This window comes from Limulus polyphemus, unplaced genomic scaffold (genome assembly GCF_000517525.1).
Source record: "Limulus polyphemus unplaced genomic scaffold, Limulus_polyphemus-2.1.2 Scaffold784, whole genome shotgun sequence".
Lineage (NCBI taxonomy): Eukaryota > Metazoa > Arthropoda > Merostomata > Xiphosura > Limulidae > Limulus > Limulus polyphemus.
The window spans coordinates 50,314-73,151 of record NW_013666394.1 but is presented as its reverse complement, the minus strand read 5'-3'; the positions used below and the strand labels follow the sequence as shown (position 1 = coordinate 73,151).

The following is a 22,838-nucleotide window of genomic DNA, read 5'->3' as shown; positions in this document are numbered from 1 at the left end:
AGGAGTTCCAGTCATGTCTCTGAACATATTTATCAGACACGAGAAGAAAAACAGAAAGGTATTTTAAGTAATATTTACGTATGATCCAAGATACAGAAAATTATTAACATTGTTACTAGTATACCAAAATTCTAAAGCTCCTTTCTTTAATAAATTATGGACGATAAAACTTGCTTTATATCATATTTATTCATAATTCTGTACAAACTTTTTCGTCTAATATCACTTTTAAGCAGATTCAAATCTGTTAATATTAAGTAAATTACAATAACCACCAATATTTTAGTGTCAAAAAATAACAAAAATCACATCTAACAATAAAGGATGCTGGAGTGAAAGAAAAAGAACTAGCAATAGAAGCAGGAAATACAGATAGTGATGACAAACCATTTATTACTGCTTACACAAACAAAATTTATAATGACTGATCAAAGTTTTAATTGCATTTGATGTTGGATAGCATCAATTACTATGGGGCAAACAAGATAATAAATGTGTGTATGTATGTATGTATGTATGTATGTATGTATGTGTGTGTGTGTGTGTGTGTGTGTACACATACATATATAAAAATGTTATAAAGTCAAATAATTTTCAAAATCATTCATTAAAAATAAAAAAAGGAGGCTAGTCATAGGTGCAAAAGGATATACATGCGTGTGTATCTGTATGCATACTAATAAAAGTGTGATCTTTATATGACAAACATCTTATAAGTATTTTGATAATGATGAAAATGAAAATGTAACCTATATTATTGTCTGGTTTTCCTTGTTTATATTTTAAACTATAATTGTCTAAAATTAAAAAAAGTTTTATGGTCACTAATGACAAAGAAAGAAAATTCTTTCAACTTTTTCGAATGGAAATCAAATGGTCTTGTTTCATTTGGCAAGATAATTCCATATCCATTCCAATCATGGTAGGTATTTAGGTTTAAAAACCCAGAGGTGGTAAGAAACTAAAGTTATTTCTCTTTGCCCCTAATTCCATATCCCAACTGCACATCGCCTTCACACCACTGAAAAATTAACCATGGTGATTTCTCTTGAAGCAAGACCTTCACACAACTTTTTCCCCATTATTCACTGAGGCTTCATCTACAACAAATCCAAGAAGTTTTGAATAAAGCTAACTTTCTGATATGCTCAGAGAAGCAAGGATCGATTCAATAGCTGACTTAATTCCTGCTGCATTTCCTTTCTGATATCTTTTAGGTAAAAAAAGGAGATTTTGACTCCAACATGCTTATCAGAATGTTTTGGGTCAAAATACAACTCAAAGACAACCTCTTTCTCTGTTACACTGCAGTATCCATCTACCAACATACTATAAAATTTTGCTCGTTTCAAATCCTTCCCCAGTTTGTCTGCTTGATATCTGCCATGAAAATTGACAAACTCGCCACACTGGATGTGATTAACATATACATCACCAATGTCAACACCAGGATATTTCTCTAATCTAATTACGTCTTCATATGCAGTGAAGGGCAACTCATGTTTTCTAACAAACTTTTATTTCAACTGTTCTTGTTGGGCTGAGCTTTACTGAATGTTTATATGTATTGCTGAATTGTTAGAACATTTTAAATTAGCATTCTGAACAAAGAAATATGTAATGAGGGAAGACACTGTAAATGGCAGCATAGGGACTGGGGCAGTTGGTTGTTTTGGATCAGGTACTAGTTTTTTGATAAATCTACTTGTTCTCCTGATTTAAACTAATCATTAGCATAGAGCTCGAAAGCTTGAAGGTGGCACTTCCTATTGGAATGATCTTTTGGATTGGATAACTTGTGAAGTTCTCAGTGCCAATAATCCAAGCATTTGAAAATTCTCTTAAAATGCAGATTTGTATTTCATACTTTCAACATAACTTGCAATACAACCTTTCTGCATGTCCACTCTTGTCACTATCATAGCCTAACCAAATGCTACCATTTTCTTTTGCATGGTCCTCATTAATCCATTTTTGAATTGTCACCAACTTTAGTACACATTTTTTCTTTAGAATGAAATCCTGGGCTGAGCTTTACTGAATGTTTATATGTATTGCTGAATTGTTAGAACATTTTAAATTAGCATTCTGAACAAAGAAATATGTAATGAGGGAAGACACTGTAAATGGCAGCATAGGGACTGGGGCAGAAATAAACAACTTCGTACCAGGTCTTTCTCACAAGTTCCATCAAGGCCATCTAGCTTGAGTTTCATCAATCATTTGAGAATTTTATCAGTGTTGCTTGGGAACTTTTCACTGCTGATTATACTGTACCTGTTTGATTTTGTTTTCAAATACAACTGGTCAAAATCACTGGCCGAATATTTTGAAACAACACTGAAAATTGAAATATTGACCAAAGGTACCTTACCATACAGAATGTCCAGTACTGACACAATTGTTCTGGACAAACACCAGCCACTTATTTTCACTTGTAATAAGACTGAACACTTAAAATCAATTATTTTAGGTTCCTGCAAGACAAGATGCCATATTAACTTTCTCTATTATAAGACTATCATAAAAGATCTGATGATGTATTAAATAATATTAAAAGCTTCTCCTCCAAAGTAGTTGTATTAACCCTATCACAAAGGGCTCGATCTAAAATAATGAGTTCCTATACACATTTGCACACGTTAAGTATTTATACTATAACTTTTAATGCAATATGAGTATCTTTACAAAATTTGGTAGACTTTCATTAAACATTGCAAGTCTTTCGTACACAAAAAATAAGATTTTTTAAACGAAGTATATTTACTAAAAATTTGTTTGTGAATATATAAAGTCCATTTTGTTACTAGTCCAAATGCAAAGTGATTTTCATGTTATGATTTAAAAAAATCTCAAATATCATTTGTGTAATCTCTAAAATCTCCTAAATACATTTCAAACATTTGTTTACAGTAAAACTTTACATTTTATCTGATATTTTCTCCAGCCTAACTCTATACGGGGTCTGTCAATTCGACCGTCCTCATAACCACCAAAAAAAATCAAAATAAATCTAAATTACGTTTTTTTCTTACTTTCTAGAATGACTTCAAACTGCAACATGAAATTAGATTCTTTTATCCTAAGTAGTTTTAAACTCGTAACATTTATTTACACTTAAATTTTATTGTTTTATTGCTCTTTCATTGCCCTTTGAATCATCAACTACTACTAGTCATGTCTATACAAGTTGTAAATCACTTGGAAAACGTGGGACTCACGCTACACTATTAAATTACATTACCCACAAGCCGCTCAGAGTCCGAGCTGCTCGCGTGCATGCCTCGTAAAACATTTTTATTATATTGCTATCATTATTTATTTTACCTAATCTAACCATAACTAACCTAAACAGATCCTTAATGTTATATTTTAATTACTTTTATAATAATAAATAAAGAATACACATGAAAAACAAGACATAAAGTACTTATCCAGTCTTCTATTTTCTTTTTGCTGTCGACTGTCGATGACACTTAACTGTACTTTCTTTATGGTACTTTTTTATTTAATTAAATAATGCACCAAAGACCATAGAATAATAACATGCAAAAAGCATACAATTTCCCCTAACTATTACAATTTGTCTGGCTTTCTAACTATGTGACAAAAACCATTACAAATTCATCCAAGCTAGTCATTTTCTTTCCCGTGGGAACAAAGCTTGTACTAACTGAGAATTCTCTGTTCAGAAAACAATGTAATATAATACATCATTTGATAGATAAAAACCTTGACTTTCTACTGGTATTAAGCATAAGAGAGGACTATTAACAAATCCTGAAAGAGAGGGGTGTGGCAAGATGGGTCTGATTTTCCATTTGATGGTTCAGTAACCGAACACGATTGAAAGCTCTAAAAAATATGGTTTGTCCTTATAGTGAGAAATTTATGTTCAATTTTATGATTATTGGAGGGGTTGTGAATAAAATAAAGAGGGAATGCCTAGAAAAAATGTGCAATATTTCTCACACTAGGGGAAATTCAGAACTTTTTAAATATTGCCTCATAAAATTAAGAACTTAAAACTTATATAGTATTAAAATATGGATTATTAGCTATGATTTTATGCTATACTAATTGGTATAACATAAACAAAAAGTAGTTTAATTATATTTTGAAAATAACTCGCTAAAAGATCATGATGTGCAGTTAGACCCACCCATTGCGAAAGGGTTAACAACCTTTTAGATGTTCAGACATTCCATTAACTTACTCTATTAGCCTCTCCTAGAGGATCAGGATGACCTTCCTCAGCAAGTCGTCTCTTTAATTCTTCAATCTCTTCTCTCTCTTTGTGACGATCCCTATCATCAGCTTCAAGTTCTTTTTCATGCTCCTTTAACCTTCTTGCAAGAGCATTTCCCCTGGTAATAACAAGTATTTGTCATCTGTATAAAAACTAAGTATTTCACATTACAGGACAAAAAGTGTACCATAACACATTGAAATTATAAATAACTAATATTATAAAAGTAGATATAAAAGGCTCATTCTGATGGTGTCTTTTAAGCACCACTTAAGTAAACATTGCAACAGATTCTTTTATTAGAGAACTTTGTTCAAGAATATCAATAAAACAAAATTCAAATATTCTTAACAAATGGGTGCTTCACACTCCTGCAGCTGTTTAAAGACTAGAGAATTGTTAAAATACAAAACTGCTGAAAAATTTGCAAAAATATTTGGTAGAGCTAACACTAACTGTACAGATATCATCAATATACAGTGACACAAAAATTGGAAAATACAAAAAAAAGAAAGATGAATACCATTTCTCCAACTGTACCGACTGCAGTATTAATCATAAAGTTCCAAATTACTTATCTTAACAGTTTCAACTGTTAACCTTTTTCACATTAATTTTTTTAAATTTTACAGTTTCGTTGCTGTACCTTGCACCACTGGAGCACCAAAGGCAATACAACACAGTGGAAGACCATCAGTTGATTCCCATAGAGCTAACATAAACACCATGTGATCTAGTGTTATATTTCATACAAGCTTTTGAGCTAGTGTAATTTTAGATGTTATATTTTACTGACATTTTGTTAAGTTAGGCTCAGACATTTTAATTACTTTCACTATAAATAAATAAAAATAAGCATTTTTAGTATTCTTTGTGTATTCAAGCTGTTTGCATTTGAGTAAAAACATTTGATGTTCTCCCTTAAGCCTGCCTTGTTAAGGGTATGATTCAACCAGCTCTAGTAATAATCTCTGACTTAAGAAGTCAATAATACAGTTAAATTTCCCCTCTGACTAGTAGCCTGATTTGTTTAGGAACAAAGGGTGGGTGGATTTTTCAAAAGCCATCTTCTAATGAAAACTTGGTGTATTGTGACCAATGAAATTCAGTTCTAGGTCAAACCACACAAAGGCATTTCCATAATTGGTCAGTCAAAAATCACTTTCATAGAGTAATGTGACATTAATAATTGTGCATTAAAAAAAAAGACAAATCTTGGATTATGAGCTGTCCTCTTTATCTGAAAGAAAAGCTATAAAATATATCTAACTCAAAATACTTTATACACTTTCTCTACAAGGGAAACCAGTTTGGTGTTGACATTTTCTCGTGCGATGACACCTAAACAAGGTCATATATTAGTTTTCTAAAGGTTGGCATTATCATTGCTCCTAGGTTGTCCTGACATTTTGCATAAAATAAATAAATCAACTGAAGAGATGGTGGTTTAATTTGACATGAATTGCATATCATGTAGCATACTAGTACAACAGATCACAAGATCATGTATCCTGAGGCAAGTTAGAGCTACATTGTCCATGTCAAAAAAAAGCATATCTTTATTTCTTTATGATTGCAATCTGAGTTTATTTAACAATTTTCTGACATTTTACAGAATACTGGCACATCCTCTGAAACCTTTGAGATATCCACATAAAAACACTGATAGTTGGTTTCAGTTTGACTGCCAATTTACTCATCACAATACTTGTGCAGCTATAAAAAAGTAAATAATTATCAAAGTCAAACTGAATTATCAGTGTTTTCAAGTAGACACCAAGTAATGCTAAACATGACTTTACCACAAACTTTGAATATATGGATTATCTGTGGAAATGCAAGTTGACCCTCAATATTATACAATTAAAGTATATTGAAGAAACTCAGCCATTTCAGCAAGTTAGTTACTCCACTAACCCTGCAATACTGTAAAGTCCACCAGTTACACGACCCTCCAGGTTACACACAACCGGCCATTAGTTCATACATTAGGGCTGGCTATTATTGAATTAGTGGTTGGCTAGAGTACAGTGTAAGTAGGTGCTTGCCATTTAAAAAACAAGTTCTCCCATGCACATTCTTAATATACACTGATTATTTATATTTACTACTTCAGTGTATGCTATAGAAATTGGAGGATACATCAAAATATGCCATTCATATTTATGTCTTACTGTGAAATGGCACAACATAAACTCAATTTATTAACTACTCATCAATAAAGAATTTTCTTAAGATTATCTATTCTACAACAACCCCTGTTTCTTTCTGTATTTTTGTAACTAAACAACTCACTGAGCATTTGATGTGTTTTATTCTCCACATTTGATGTTTTTGAAAATACTGACATAAAAATAATACATGCATGCTATATGATGTGTTACATACTGATCTTGTTTCCAAGTGGATTTGGAAGGTATTATATATCGTACTTGAGGTCAGTGCAGCTGTTGTGTTTATGCTCCCTGGTGTCATCTCTCCCCAACCTTTTGTGTGACATCAACATTCAAGAATGCTTTAGGTAGAACATTGTACCATCAAAGCAGGTGCAGTGGTCCCTGACTTACACATTGATCTACATATGAAGTTTTGATCTTCAGTCTTCCTGTTAACTCTCTCAACACAGGCTCGGTCAATCTGACTAACCATGAAACCTCTTTGTACTCGTTTAGTCTTTATAGATTTAATACTTCTAACTTTAAATATAATGTGTATGTCTTCACAAAACTTGACAGTCTTTCAGTTAATACTATAAGTCTTTCACATACAAAAATAATCATATTTTTGGGTGAAGTATTTTTAATAAAATAAAATAAAGATTTGTCTATGAATATATTGAGTATTTGTTTTAAATAGTCTGTGTGCAAAGTAATTTTCATGTTAAAATTAAAAATACTTTTCCTCATCTCAAAAATCTTAAAATTCCTTTGTGTAATCCCTAAAACATCCTAAATACATTTCAAACGTTATTTTTCAGTAAAACTTTATAGTTTATCTGTTATTTTCTCTACCCTATCTCAAAACGGGATCAGTCAACTCTACTGACCTCGTAACCACCAAAGAAAAAAAAATATTGAAATATACCAAAATTGCCCTTTTTCTATTTCTAGAATGACTTCAAATTGTAAACATGAAACTACATTTGTTTATCCTAAGTAGCTCTAATTTTTCAACAGGATACATTTATTTATATTTGCCCTTTGAACCATGTCTAACTACTATCTGTGCCATTATAGATTGTAAATCACTCCGGAAACATGCAGCTCACGTTACGTAAACAAATTACATTACCCACGAGCTGCTCACGTGTGTGCCTTGTGAAACATTTTTACTATAATATTATTATTATTATTTATTTTACCTAATCTAATCTTAACAAACCTAAAAGGATCCCTATTTTTACATTTTAGTTACTTTTATAATTAGACAAAGAATAAACATGAAAAAAAAAAATTACTTAACCAACCTTCTTTTTTCTTGCTGTTGGTTTTCAAAGAGAGTTAACCCAAATTTTTTATATTAATGATAGTAATGCACTTAATTTTTATTTAATTAAATAATGCACCATAGAATATAGACTAATAACATGCAAAAAGTAAACAAATTCACTTATCTCTCAAAATTTTTCTGGCTTTGTAATTATGCAACAAGAGCCATTACAAATTCATCCAAGATAGTCGTTAAATTTTCCACAGGAACAATGTTTGTACTCTGAATGAAATTCACATCTAACCATTCAGAGCATAATGTTATACAATACGTCATTTAATTGATGAAAACCTTGACTTTCTATTGGTTATAGGTAATATATAATGAAACATAAGAGAGAACTATCAACAAATTCTGAAAGAGAGGATATGACAGGTGGATGAGGCAGGAGGGATTTGATTTTCTATTCAATAACTCTGTAACCAAACAAAATTGAAGACCATAAAAATTATGGTTTGTCTGAGCAATAACGATTTTATAGAGTAATTTACGTTTAATTTTGTACTTTTTTGAAGGGTAGTAGATAAAATAGGGATGATGACATGCTTAGAGAAAATGTGTCACGTGGGTCACACTAGCGGAAATTCAGTATTTGTTTAAATATTGCCTTGTAGAATTAAGAAACTTGTATACTATTAAAATATGGATTATTAGCTCAAATTTTATGCTATTCTAATTGGTATAACATAAACAAAAAATAGTTTAATAAACTTTTGAATATATATATATAATATATATATATATATTTTATATATAATATATTATATAAAATATACCCGTGGTGATAGGGTTAAAACAATCACTGACAATATTGACTTTACTTCTAACAAATGTTCCTGTTAACTTTTACTGTCAGGAGAGCCAAAACCTTTTCTAAATCTTAGAAGAAAAAGATTACTTTTACAATTTCTGAAAATGGCCAAAAACAAATTGATATTCCACTTCTAAACCTCATAACTATGAATTATTACTTGATGTTGGCAAATGTCACAAAATTCCAATGTATCATCATAAAGGTACAATTTTAAAAAGTTGTAAAGGATGAAAATTCACTTTTTGACATGAGATTAATTGACTCATAAAAACTAAATCTTTCCCACCCATGCAGCTTGCTTCACCTCCTTACTGAGTAATTGCCTTACAAATAAAATGCTTAGGAGTAATAAAAAGTTTCCCCTTAAGCAAAATTGAAGATAATCTACCACTTCAACCAATGATGATGCTGAAAAACACACATGACTAGTGGTAACATAAAGATAACTTATACTTCCAACTGGGTCAAATGGGAAAGTAAAAATATGCCAACAAAGCATTCAAGCAATAGAGAAGATTTGGGAACATACACAAAAATGCTGGAAGTGCACACCACAAAGTTTTTTAAAGACAGATGTTCATTCACACTACAGACTAATGTAAATCATTCAAGGCACATTACACAGTATTGGTGTTCTTTGGACTATAGAAAAAAAAAAGTCAGCAGTAAAACTTATGATACAAATGTCAGTATTCTCAGCCGAATAAGCTTATTGTTCTAAGCCCAATAAAACTTGTGCATTACTTGACATTCTTAGCCCAAAACACAAAAAAAGTGATATTTAAACCAGCTTACTTGTAATATTTAGGGTCATCTCTATCATCATCATAGTCTTCCAAGAACTCTTTTAGCCTTTTAGCTTCTTTGTACTAGAAGAGAATAAATAAACATTCATAACATTAAGCTTGTAGTTTTAAAAGCTATGATGCAACATTGCAAAATACTCTGAGAATACTTAAAAAAATTATACTGTGAGAACCTTGCTGGCACTATACTAAAAGTGTATTAACCTTTTAATTACATACATTGATTTTCTCTTAGTTTCCATTAATAAAAAACATTGTTTGGATTCTAGCTGTCAGTTGAACTGAAGTATACATCATAATTCCTGTATGTCATTCCAAATTTCTATCCACTTTTTTTATTAATGAAATATCTACCTCTTCTTTTCTTCTTTCATCTTCTTTTTGTTTCTCTTTCTCATATTCTTTTAGCTTTCTTCTCTCTCTGCTTTCCCAATTTCTCAGTCGCTGTATTAAAGTAAATGAATTAAGAATACTATTTACATTACACAGAAGTTGAGTATGTTATACTAAAACAATTTTAGAGATCCACTACATCATTACAGTCTGTGTCTACCATACTATTTGACAGCTGGGCATCTTGACAATAGCCCAGTAGCAGAGTTTCTATTGTCAAATATTCTGTCATAAGACTTATGTCCAAAATACATCACTTCTACCTGCAAGCTTTCAATAATCCATCTAGTGTATGGGGTTGGTAGTTTCCCAGCTCCCTTTGAAACAGCTTCTCATAGAAATCCACAGGCACCATATCTGACAACTTAATTAGTTTGTCTTCATATGAAATAGATGGATACCAATTTTATTCTCTAACTGCTTAGGTATGTCATAGTTAAATTGCAGGTGTGAATGGAAGCTTTATCTCTGTGAACCATTACCCTGCTGCCTCATTTTGGGACAGTATCCTTTTTTCTTCATGTTGCATACTGTTGACTGGCACACTTGAGTGGTTTTTGACACTTATGTTTATGTTCATGTATTGTCAACTGTTATAAGACACTGCACTTTGTTTACCACAATTGCCATATGACATATGTCAGGCTTCTTTCTGAATGGTACTGGTGCCCCAAGTAAATATATATTCCTTTGTTTCCCAATGTCATTTAGTACAAGTGATATACCAGTCTTTAAAAGTCTAAAGCCCCTGATCTGAATACATCTTTATGATCTAAGTGTATGAATATCTTGCTCTGGAAAAAGCCATTAAACACAAAAACAAATATATTTTCCATGGTATCACGTTACATCCAAGATTTAGTTCTGATACATGCTACGTAACTTTGACTTAACCCATTAACTGTGGCAGGAGCAGCTCAGTTGCCGTTTTCTGACTCACGGATAAAACTGAGTTGCCATCAATCACAATAAAACAGTAATTTTCGTCATTCGCATAGAGTTATAGTTATATATGTGTGACTGATGGATATTTCCGTCATTCGCAGCTGAGCCATAGAACTTCAATGACGGAAATATCCATCATTCACAGTTAATAGGTTAATTTGAAAGTGGTTGTCCCCTGACATATTTATTCAAAATTGTTTAAATAAAACATATTCAATTTTCTGTGTTGTCATAAACTTTTATATTAACAGAAATTACTCCTTATTTAGAAATCTCTAAAATTAGTAAACACTGTTTAAAGCTATCAAAACAAATTCTATAACCATATTAACCATTTCTGGCCCAGTTATCTCGTTTTAAAATATACAAGCAAGATGACAACATCATGTTCTGAAAAACGGTCTTATCATTCCCCTAAAAACTACCAACAAAATAAAATATAACTGAAATGTTACACTTTATTTCTTTTTCAATTGCTTTATTAACATTTGTTTTAGATAGAGTAATTTTTATAAAATTAAAACTGTTAACCCTAATTTAGTATTATGTGCAATATACATTGTGGTGTAAATTAATCTTTAATATTTAATACCTAAAGAAACAGTGCATATGCTTCTTATTCTTAAATTAATTATTTTCACATCTAATTGTGCATAGAACTCATGTTTTTATTGGTCGATTTAATTAAATAACAACATAATTTTCAATAACTAGAAACCAACTGTACTCTCTGTGTTTGCTAAAAAACAAAAACATTCATCATATTTACTCATTTCAACTTAAAGCAATTTCTAAAACTAGTCATTAAGCTTTAAGCTTCAACTTCACCACAAATTCAGCTACAACAGTACATTTTAGTCTTGAATACAATAGTACAATATTAGAAAAATATCTTATCAGTGGTTTGAAAATTAAGCACAATGGGTTGCAACTTAAAAATTACAAGCACGTTGTGGATAAGGAAGAAACTTAAAATATTATGTAGGAAATAACAACACTGGTGTCTGCAAACTCCTCTTTTATTATATTAAATAATCAAGTTGCCACTGTGTTGTAAATGTAAATTTCCTATCCTATCAGTGAAAACACAGTGCCATTCATATTCCTTGAAATATAGAGAGCTCGGAATGGTTTTATAACTGTTTGAGAAATTATACTTATCACAAAATGAAAAATTCAATTGACTTTTACCTGCTTCAAAATATGTTCATCAGCAGAATAAAAACTTTCCAACTTTACATAAAATTTTACAAAAGGAATAAAAAAGTCCTGTTGACAAGCTTTTAGCATATTTTATTTGCAGACTTTGTCAGAATAATTACTAATATTGCATAATGTAATTTTATTATTAATTGGCTTAAAAATAATGAATAGTAAATACTTAAGTCTCATCATGAGTTTTTAGATACACAAAAGAAGTAATATTTATGTTTGATAAAAAGAACCTCTTGATAAGCAGCTTCCTTTTCTCTCAGTTTACGTTCCAATTTCCTTCGTTCATGCAAATCTTCATCCTCTTCTTTATCTCTCTGCCAGTCTCGATCCCTATCTTTTGACCTAAAACACACAAAGCATTGCAAACAAAGAATTAATATCATTCAACATTTCTTACTGTTATTTTGATAATTCAAGTGGCATACTACAAAGTACAGCATAGACTCATATTATCTTAACCATTTCACAGTAGGACTGTGCAATTTGTGGAAATCAAGTTATGAATTTCACTTGTACATCAATACATGCAGTAATTTCTTAATGTATCCATTCAAGAACTGGGAAGATTTTGTTAAAGATCATAAGTATCTTGTACACAAAGAATGACAGATTTATAATTAAGTGTTATTATTAAAAATATGATATATTTCTATTGTAGTTACTTGCATTCAAACAATTAACAAATTGAGTGCAAGGTGATTTCCATTTTAAGTATACAAATTATTTTCTTTCTCTTATAGTTTTAATATTTCATTTGCATAATCTCTAGAACCTCCCAAAAGGATATCAAAAGTTTTTTATATTATATTTTTCATTTTCTCTACCAAAGCACTAACTAGCTATTATCATCAGCATACAATGCAATGAAATAATTAAAATTAGGAAACTGAAAAAAATATCTGTAAAATATCTTTAAACAGTTTCCTTTTGTTAAAATCGTAATTTCATCTCTTCGTTTTCATATATAATTAATTTTAAATATTATATTTTTCCTTTCTTGTTCTTTACTGCTTATTATTCATTTCAACACAAGTCAACGGTGCCCTTGAGGCATATTACACTTTCTTTGCGAGACATGCACAACCCTTCTGCAAAATTTTCGTTCAGCATGTAATATCGTAAGCCTTGAGAATGGACAAGTAGTATGATGTATATTTTTAAAATGTTTAAACCTTTTTATTATGCATTTTAAAACATAACTAATACATAATTAACTAAAACATGATTGTAAGACATAAATACAATTTAAACTGTATCTCTAGCTATAACATATTTAGGTAAGAAACGACCATAGGTGCTATAGTTGATCAAGCAGCCAACAATACTAGAGTCAATTACATGTAATCCATAAAGACAACTGTGCACCAATTTCAAAATAACCATTGTTGGATTAAAATGTAAAACGATCTCTTTCCAATGAATATACACGTGTATGTAGCATCTACATGGAAGGGATAAAGCTCAAATAAATCTGATGAAAGTAGGCATGGCACCTGTTAGGGGTTGAAAAACTTTATTACTCGTTTCAACTGTATTCATTCAGGGAACGTTGAAATTAATGAGCCAAAAGGTTATGTAAGCAACTAATTGTCTAGATGTACCTCTACTCAACTACCATTGTATTATTGAAGATACAGAGAGCTAAAGTAGAGAATTTTCATAGTTGGTCACGTGACAATATATCTGAAGTTAAGTAGTTTTTCAAAGGTTTATTTTAAAATAAAGGATTTAAAACTTGGATAAAATAAAACTTTGAATCAGAACATACGTTATAACATTAATTTAATTCACATACACTGATAGTAAAGGTGTTTAATTAAAGTTTGAATGTAACAGTAATGTGCACAGAAAAGCATTTAAAGGGCTCCCATTGCAAAAGGGTTAATCAACTTGAATAATGGTGCAAAGAATCAATTTAGTACTGTTATTCATCTCTCAAACATTTTTACATAAAAAAATTAATTTATTTGCACTTAAAACAAGCACTTGACTTGAAATTGTAGGATGTTTACATGTTTTTTTTGACATACACAAACACTTCAGGGCTTCACACATTCAAATTAAAATACACTAAACAACCTTAAACTTTGAACAATCACACATACCTTTCCCTGGATCTCTCTCTTTCCTTGGACCAGTCTCTCTCCTTTTCACGAGAGAGGGAACGAGATCTGTCAATCATCCTCTCTCGAGGATGGTCGGCGGGAGAGTTATCTCTTAGATTCTCCCTTTCTCTCATTCTGTCACGTTCTCTGTCTTTTGAACGTTCCATACTTTTTTCTCTTTCTCTCCTTTCTCTTCGCTCCCTCACCTTATCCCGCTCTCTAAGTTCACGATCTCTATCCCTATCTTTTCTATCTCTCTCACGACGTTCCTTTTCTTTCTCATTTTCTTCCTCTGCTTTCTGAAAAACAGGAAAAGATAACATTTACATTAGGTAAGCAATAATGGTTCATTTCATAAAATGGTATGTTTGGATAACTAGCTTATATGCAACATACTTCATTGCAAGAGCTTAGTTATATCTATGTCCAAACTCTGCATTTCTGATATTTCACTGTCATTAGTAAGTAAAATAAATAAATAAAACTGCAAAATTCAATTATCTTTCTAAGTAACCTTTATGATCATCTGAAAACACTGTCAACTCACTGTCACCATCCCTTTATCATAAACTGAAAGACAAAAGTACATATTCTGTCTAAAAATAGATTACTCCATGACCAAAAATAATATAATACAACAATGATAGAAGCAACTACTGATTACAACTCTGCTAACAGACACAGGCCTAAGGTTCTTCTGGTAAAAGAATAAAATGGATGTAAGGCTTAAACACAATATCTTTACTACTCATATATGTATATTTAATGACCAAAAACTTGAGTTATAAACTACAAGTCACACGCCCTAGAAATATTAAGAAAAGACATACTCTGATATCTGCCTTAAAATGCTCTGAAAGAAAATTATATTTTACCCTTAGGCTGAATGAGATAGTTTGGTTGAAGCGATAAGCAAATACCTAACAATTAACCAATACTTTTTACTTTCAGATTTTCATGATAATTATAGGTGCTTACATTATTCATATATTTATACCCTAACATTTCCAGTATCCTTCTTTAGGCCAGACACACATAATAATGTACCTGTGTGAGATGTTTTCTTCTAATGGAAGTTTGAATTTCAGTTCAATGTAACAAATTACTAACACACAATGTTCTACATATTACAAACAGTGACCTTCTTACCTAGTTGTAGACCCCTTGTGTTTGTAGACCTTGCAGAAGTTTCTATCCTTTTGATAAAAATGGCTCTAGTACACTTAGAAAAAAATAACTTCAAATGTCTATAGCAGTATAAATGTATTCAATGTAAGAAGTCAGGCCATACTTTTCTCATTCTAAAGTTATGTGACTACAGGTGTCTAAAAAAGAAACAGCTTTTTCTTTTTCATTCAAGCACACTTATAGACACCATTCATGATAAATCTATTGCCACAAGTTAATGTAACACACATACACACACACACACATACATACAATACTACTATTTTGAAATAAGAATGTATCATTAATAAAAAGCAACAATGTAAACTTTTTTTCAATCAGAATCAAAATCTAAGACAAATTTCAAGATAAATGTCACACTGAAACTGTTTGTGAATTCTGTTAGCATTAAGGTAGAGAAGCCTGACAGACAAGTCAGTTCAAGTTGCTACAATAGCATCTCTTCTTGGAATGGTAAATTTTAAAAAAAATATTATATAAATGCAGAAACATGAGGTATTTTTGAAAATCACCTTTTCATTACTAGAAAACAAAACCAAAAAACTTACAATCATTCTTGTACAGTGTAAGGTAAGCAGCAACTGACATACTAAAAATGGTGCGAGTAATTACATGAACTAGATAAAATGTTTCTTTTTAAACCTGCAGCCATTCAATCATTGTTAAACACAAATAACTCAATGCAAAAAGGGATTCTCCAATTTGAAATCTCAAATTGCTATTTCAATAGAGTCCTTTGAGACATGGCCATATATATGCATAATGAACTGGAAATTCTCAGTTTCTCTTATATTACAGTTTACAAAAAACTGTTTTTCATATTTCTTGTTGATAAATGAAAGCCAAAGTTTGATATGATGATAATCCTTACCAAGTATTTTACCTGAAGGTAGAGCTGGGTGACTTGTGGTTTCAGCTTATTGATTAATCAACAAGTTCATTAATTAATACACCATGCATACACATACACAAATGAGTATGTGATTACCATCATAGCTTTTTCAACCACTGCATTATTCTAATGTGATGTTAATTTTCCTATTTTCTTTTGCATAGTTTTGTTTTTTATGTAATTTTTGAATTCTCCTATGATTGGCTTCTTCTGAAGATGGCCATTTGTGTATATTTGCAAAAAACACTTTTTTGCCCCAAAAAATATTTTCCCACACGTTTATTGGTATTTCTCACTTGGCAAATAAATCACTACTGTCAACTAAATACCACCATGCAATCACCATTATTTGTTTTTCAAATGTGCAATAATTTCAATGATTTTCTTAAAATCAAATAAACTGATAAATAATGAAAGCATGTTTTAATCTCATGATAAGGCTAATAATACCTCACGATAAGGGTAATAATGTTTAACTGGCTACTTTATTATTGTAACTGTAATCATGATATGTTTTAAATAAAAACAATTCAATTTATTTATGTACATTGCTTGAATAAGATACACATCAAAACAATATTCAATAAAGACATGAGTCACCACAATACTTTACAATCACCTACCACACTGATTAAACAGCAAACTTATCTAATATGATGATGATTTTATTTGGTGAACAAAATGAAAAAACAACTCATGTTTAAAAACATTGTAACTCAATAAAATCATATTATATCTATAAAAAAAATAAAAACACCTTAATTTTAAAGAATGTTGCATGAACAAAATATCTTTGATAAGCCTTAAGTAATCTCCAGTCATGTGATTCATTTGATTTGTACTGTATATATATTCCTGTGTCTTTAGTAAACTACTTGTACTGATGATGACAAAACCTTCTCCAAATATTGTACATTTGTTACTGTGTTTAACTATTAAGAAAGTTTTCTTTGTTACCCACTGAAACAATCTCTAAACCGTACAAGCTAACCTACATTATCTCAAGTTACCCGATTCTTCTCATTGAAGACAATTACTGTAGTTTTCAAACAAATATAATTTAACACACAAATAGTTTTATGATACATAAAGAAATGTTTACAGATACTATAAAAAACCCCTTTTAAACCTATATAATCACTATTAATACATGGTAGTCTAATTTTTGTTCAATTCAATCATAATTAAACTTCTTTTATAACTGCTTTCAAAGCTGTTTTATTAGTAAATGTATAAAGGCCTGTATAAAAATTAAAAACACTGAAAAATCAAAAAATGGATAATGTGTTTTCAAGGAGTGACTGGTTCTTAGTAAAACTAAGGTCATTCTTTGGGAAGGGCAAAGAAATTATAAAAACAAAAATCAACAAGTTGGATATTTTGTTTATAGACAAACTCTTTGCAGCTGGGCAGAAATGAAAATATTAACTTTTTTCTTCAATAATTACACTAAATAAGTATCAGAATACAACAAAATATTGATTCTAAAATATTTAAGTTAAAATTGTTTAAATACTTAAAAAAATTATGGCTCTAGCACATGAAAAGCTAGAGGAAATCCTGTTTTCAGGTACAATAAAATAGGAGTAAATTATTTTGTTCATCCTAAACTGTTGCACATGAAAATGTATCATACACACAAAGTAGTACTAAATCTGTAACAAAATAAAAATAAGAGGATTTATAGCATTTTGTGGGTTTTTCCCTATATGGCTACTTTATTGAAACTACTGAATTTTTTTGGGGCGAAAATAAACATTACTTTGTGACATTTTCAAACAAAATATTTAAAGAATGAATAGTCTAGGATACAGGCCTACATCATGTGTAAGTTAACTGAATGCTTTCAGTGTTGGAAATAACATTTTCCAAAACTCATACAAATGTCAATACAATATTTGATGAACAATACTGATGTTCATTAAAATAAAATAAAAGACACGTCAAAGCTTTCTAGATGGAGTACTTATGTTAAACATTTTTGAAGCATGTAATTAATGCAGTTTTAAATTATGGTAAACCTTTTAAGAGGTCCACACTTTGAGAAACTGTTACAAACAAGGGTTATCCAGGTTGTTGTGTGTGTTACGGGGGCTCCAACTAGACCTCTAAAATCACTAGTGATAAATTTATAGTAGTTTTGTGTTGTTGTTTTTACTTAGAACTGCACACTACTTAAATGTTAATAACAACTCAATTAGAAAGCCTACAAAATTGTTATGAGTAGCTCAATTAGGTTATGATCCAGCAATGTCAAAGCTTGTAATTTAATTTAATTAGTTAGAATCACATTTATGTAAAAAAAAAAAAAAGATAAAGTTACACCTAAATCCATATATTAGCATTCATAAACAAGATGGCTATTTTCAATTTTGTAAATTGTCACTTACATTTTGTAGCAAGTATATGTATGTTACACAACCTGAAAAGTCTCAAGCAATATTAACTTTGAGGAAAATTAATCTCTAAAAAGCTAAGGCACAAAAATTTTCCATGGAAACATTTAATTGATGATCATATTATCCTATTTGTTTAGAAATAATCAGTTATTGGCTGAAGCCGTAACTAGATTGATGTACACTCCAACTGTGCTGACTTCAGACAGACTGAAAAATTTAGGCAGCAGTTGAAAATTAGTGACAGTGGCAGATAGCCTAGGTAGCTTTGCAGCAACAAAGACAGGATGAGTAAATTTACCCATTGTGTAGCTTTGTGCTTATAACATAATTTGATTACTTGGATATTTGGAATAATCAAAAAACAGTAACTAATTTAAAACCCTAAATTCAACTAGTTGATTATTTTTGTGGCAATCGATTTAATTATAATTTTGATTAATTGATTAGTTTATGTAATTGCTGCTCTTAGTAATCTGTTAAATCACCCAGCTCTACCTGAAGGTCTGAGTTATTCTATTTTTGTATAAACCACGTTGCAGTTCTCCAATAACAATAAAATCTAATATAGTACACTAAGTCAATGGAAACAAAATAACAATGTTATGTATATTGTTATTTTTAACATACACACAACACATTCCACATTCAAATCTAATATACAATTAGTCAGAGCAAAAAGGCAAAATTTGCCTTTGGTTATAACTAACAAGTATTTACCACTAATATATATTAATCATAAGCTGATAAATTTCAAAAACTTAGTGTAATATAAACATTTACAACTAATAAAACAAAAAGGCATTTTTTTCAATGGTTGTTCCTTATCATGTATACAATCACCTTGCATGCAAGGTAATTTATATTGCACATAAAATGTATTCTTAGAGCTTAATTTATTTTATGTATTTTTTTTTTCTACTGTTTAGGATTTTGGCTTTGAAGAAGTCAAAGGAATGTCTGTGTTTAGACGTGTGTTCATATATGTATATATATATATATGGGAAGGGTAGTTAAATATCTGTGAAAATGAGTGAAAAGATTCCCATTCAAATTCATACAAAATTCCTGATGCATAATTGTCTATTATTTTTAATGAGAATTTTACCTAGTTTTTTACAGGGCAGAAATGTTAAATAGACATTAATATCAGTAAAATAAATAATCTGTGGCTGTTTTATACAATGATAGTAAATAACTATATGCTAAAAAACCATTCAACATTTTTTGTGTTGGAAAAATTAAAATAAATCCCAGCATACATCTAACACAGCAATGTGTTCCAAGTATGCTGTTGAGTACATGTATGGAAAATCTCTACATTACAAATATTTTCATACAATAACTTTTCTATTATAAAAATAAAAAAGCTGAAAATAGAGAAGTCATAGATATGGTTCTTCTTCAACAGATTTTGACTGTACAGTCAAATTTCACTTTCATTACACAACAATACAGCTCAATACAAATGTTTCAAGAAATTTCTATATATACAATAACTTCATACAAATAATATAATAGCAAAAAATTTATGTTATGCTATTTTAAAATATTTTCTTTCATAGCAGAAACCACAGTTTACACAAATTCTTAAAAACAGTAGCAGAAGCTCGAGAATGGCACACAATGACAATGGGAACAGGTAACTCACCCAGCAGAGAAGTCTTGATGTTCGATGTCACTCCATGTATTCATGTAAAGCTTACCATTTACTGCATACTCCAAGTGGATAAATGACTTTTGTGCCTTCTTTACATTTGCTAGTTTATATAGCTACTTTTATATGTTGAATTGTTAATTACTATTGCATTTTTCATGTTCATCATGCAAGAGCTTGCATTTACTTATTACAAAATGAATGTTTCTTCACCTGTACTGAAAAATTTCATGCAGTTTTAGAACTTGAGTGTTGTACAGGTTTCTGTACTAACAGCTTCGAAAACTAAAGATTTTAAGCCCACAATATTATGCCTATCATTGTTTTTCTTTGTTCTTGTTAATATACAATAGAAAAATTAAACACATATACCAATTAAGAAACGGCATATTTCAAATTGACATTAAAGATATTCTAAAAGATTAAACAAGTTTGGTGAAGGGCCTTAAATTATGGTGGATATACACGACACAGGTCAGAATGGATAAAATTGAAACTGAAAAATATATCTATTTTTTATTGCAAGGGTCAAATACATCATTCGATGTATGTAAATGTTTTGGAAGACTATTAGTAAAAATAAGCGAGTTTTTCACTTGCTGTTAAAATATCAGTTATATTGTTAATTTAAAAATACTTTCTAAGTATACAATAAATTTAACTCATTTATTATTAGATTTATATACAATTATGCCTTTTTAGATGTCTATCATAGCTTATACTGTATGCGCTTGAATAACAATTACAATATTCTTTACATTAATTTATAAAATACAATCATACTACAACAAACAGTACACTTCTACTAACGTATCCACAATTTTTTAAAAATCAAAAGTTTCATTTGAGTGATGGATAACTACAAATATAAACCATGTCTACCTCTAACAATTCACACAGGAAACATTTCAAATACTTAATTTTAAAATGAACATAAAATCAAACTGGAAACTTACCCACAGAAGCTGCATAATCATCAGACCTGGCTTGCTTTTATAAAAACACTATTTATAGTTACACAAATTAAGTTAGTGAAAAAATCATTGTTCCAGTACTGTTACTTATGATGTTGATTGTAACACTTTCCCTTCTATGTTATAGTAACTAACAATCAACCCTATGGATCCTTTAGTTTTACAACAACTTATATATAAAAAAGCAAAAGGTACAATAACTACTGTTTCTCACCTTCACTACAAAATGTATAGACTAAAACATCTTCACTAGCTTCTGGGTCAACCACAAACAAAATTTCTCCATAATTTTCAACATTTAAATTTATTCTAGATTAAAGCTGCGTCACAAATACTCTCACAGTAGAAACACTTAACTAAAATACGGGAAACTCAACTAAAATTTACTAAATAACAACTTGGCTTTAAAGAATTTGATTTCGTACTTATTTTTTTAGGTTGTGAAATTTTCAAATTTTTGTTGTAAGACACAGTTTCAAATAAATTAAAAATATTCCTATTTCTTAAAATTTCAATTTCATTGTTGATCAGATAGCTCCTTTTCATATATTCAATCAGTTTCAACTTCTTTGATATTTATTAACACATTTCTTTTGATACTTTATTTTATTTTGCCAACTTCAGTAGTTAGCCCTTCTGGCTATAAATAAAAAAACATGGCAGAAACTGACTAACATTTATTTGTTGACCTTTCTCAGACTAGATATCATGATTTTTGGTAACAGTATTCTTGGTTAAGAGCAATTTATATCTAATAAACATTTTCTTTTCAAATATTCTGAAAAGGATAAACTTAATTCTTTATGTATTGAACAGTACTGTTGAGTCATCATAATACTTAACCATCATTTACCATATTTACCAAACCTAACTAAGCTTACCAGATGTTTGTTCTTAAAATAGAAAATTCTGTAGCTTTCACACATATAGTTTTAATAACACAATATTTTCTGCAATGAAAAAACTAAAAAAACTATAAAAAATGTCCCAGGTGTGTAGTTTGCTTCTAAGTTTCCTAAACTTCATATTTGTTCTGTTTGTCCAACCCCAGAGAAGTAGCAGGAAGTCAGTATCTTTAGAAATCACAAATGAATGCTCAAAGTACTGTATTTACTCTACATTTATATGAACAGCTTATAAATTGCTCTATCCAATCATACTTAATCTTTGCCTGTAGCTACTTTCAAAGCTGAGCTTATTAGTAATTGTTCAGGTCACATGCTATGATATCATTAAAGACTAGCAATGAAGAGTTGTAGTAATAAAATTACTAACAGAGTAGGAAAACAAGATGTGGATAACCATATTGTCAAGGGTTGATAGTGTCTTAGCAAACTGAAACCTATATTTTGTGATGGGTAAAAAATTCAAAAACATTGATAAATGCAAGCCTCTCTGGAACTCGAACACTATTCGTGCAAATTACATTATAAAAATCTTACAAACTGCAAAATATCAATTTAAAATAGTTTTGAGTTTAAAATTATTATTTATCTTAAATTTGGAAATTTTATATGCAGGTGCTCACTGGTTGTGATGGGGTTAAATAACAAACAGCAGAAACAAAGTTAATAACTTACCGAAACAAGATTTTTCTAAAAAAGGCGTTACAACTAAAACATTAAATTATGAAAACTACGATATTCACAAACTATAAACATTTTTCTTAGTAAATACCAGCATAACAATACAGAAAACCCTTTTGGGTTAAACTT

General features: G+C 30.1%; 1 protein-coding gene across 1 annotated transcript in view; it reads right to left on the bottom strand.

The window, feature by feature from the left end:
* Window positions 1–22,838, bottom strand: part of LOC106460516 (RNA-binding protein 25-like) — a 77,767-nt gene that overhangs the window by 11,511 nt on the left and 43,418 nt on the right. The window contains exons 11-15 of the mRNA XM_013920231.2: window positions 14,017–14,315; window positions 12,142–12,253; window positions 9,713–9,802; window positions 9,348–9,421; window positions 4,217–4,367 (exon numbers count right to left, since the gene is read on the bottom strand). Of these exons, the coding sequence (XP_013775685.1) occupies window positions 4,217–4,367; window positions 9,348–9,421; window positions 9,713–9,802; window positions 12,142–12,253; window positions 14,017–14,315 (726 nt within the window). The remainder of the gene's footprint in view (window positions 1–4,216; window positions 4,368–9,347; window positions 9,422–9,712; window positions 9,803–12,141; window positions 12,254–14,016; window positions 14,316–22,838) is intronic.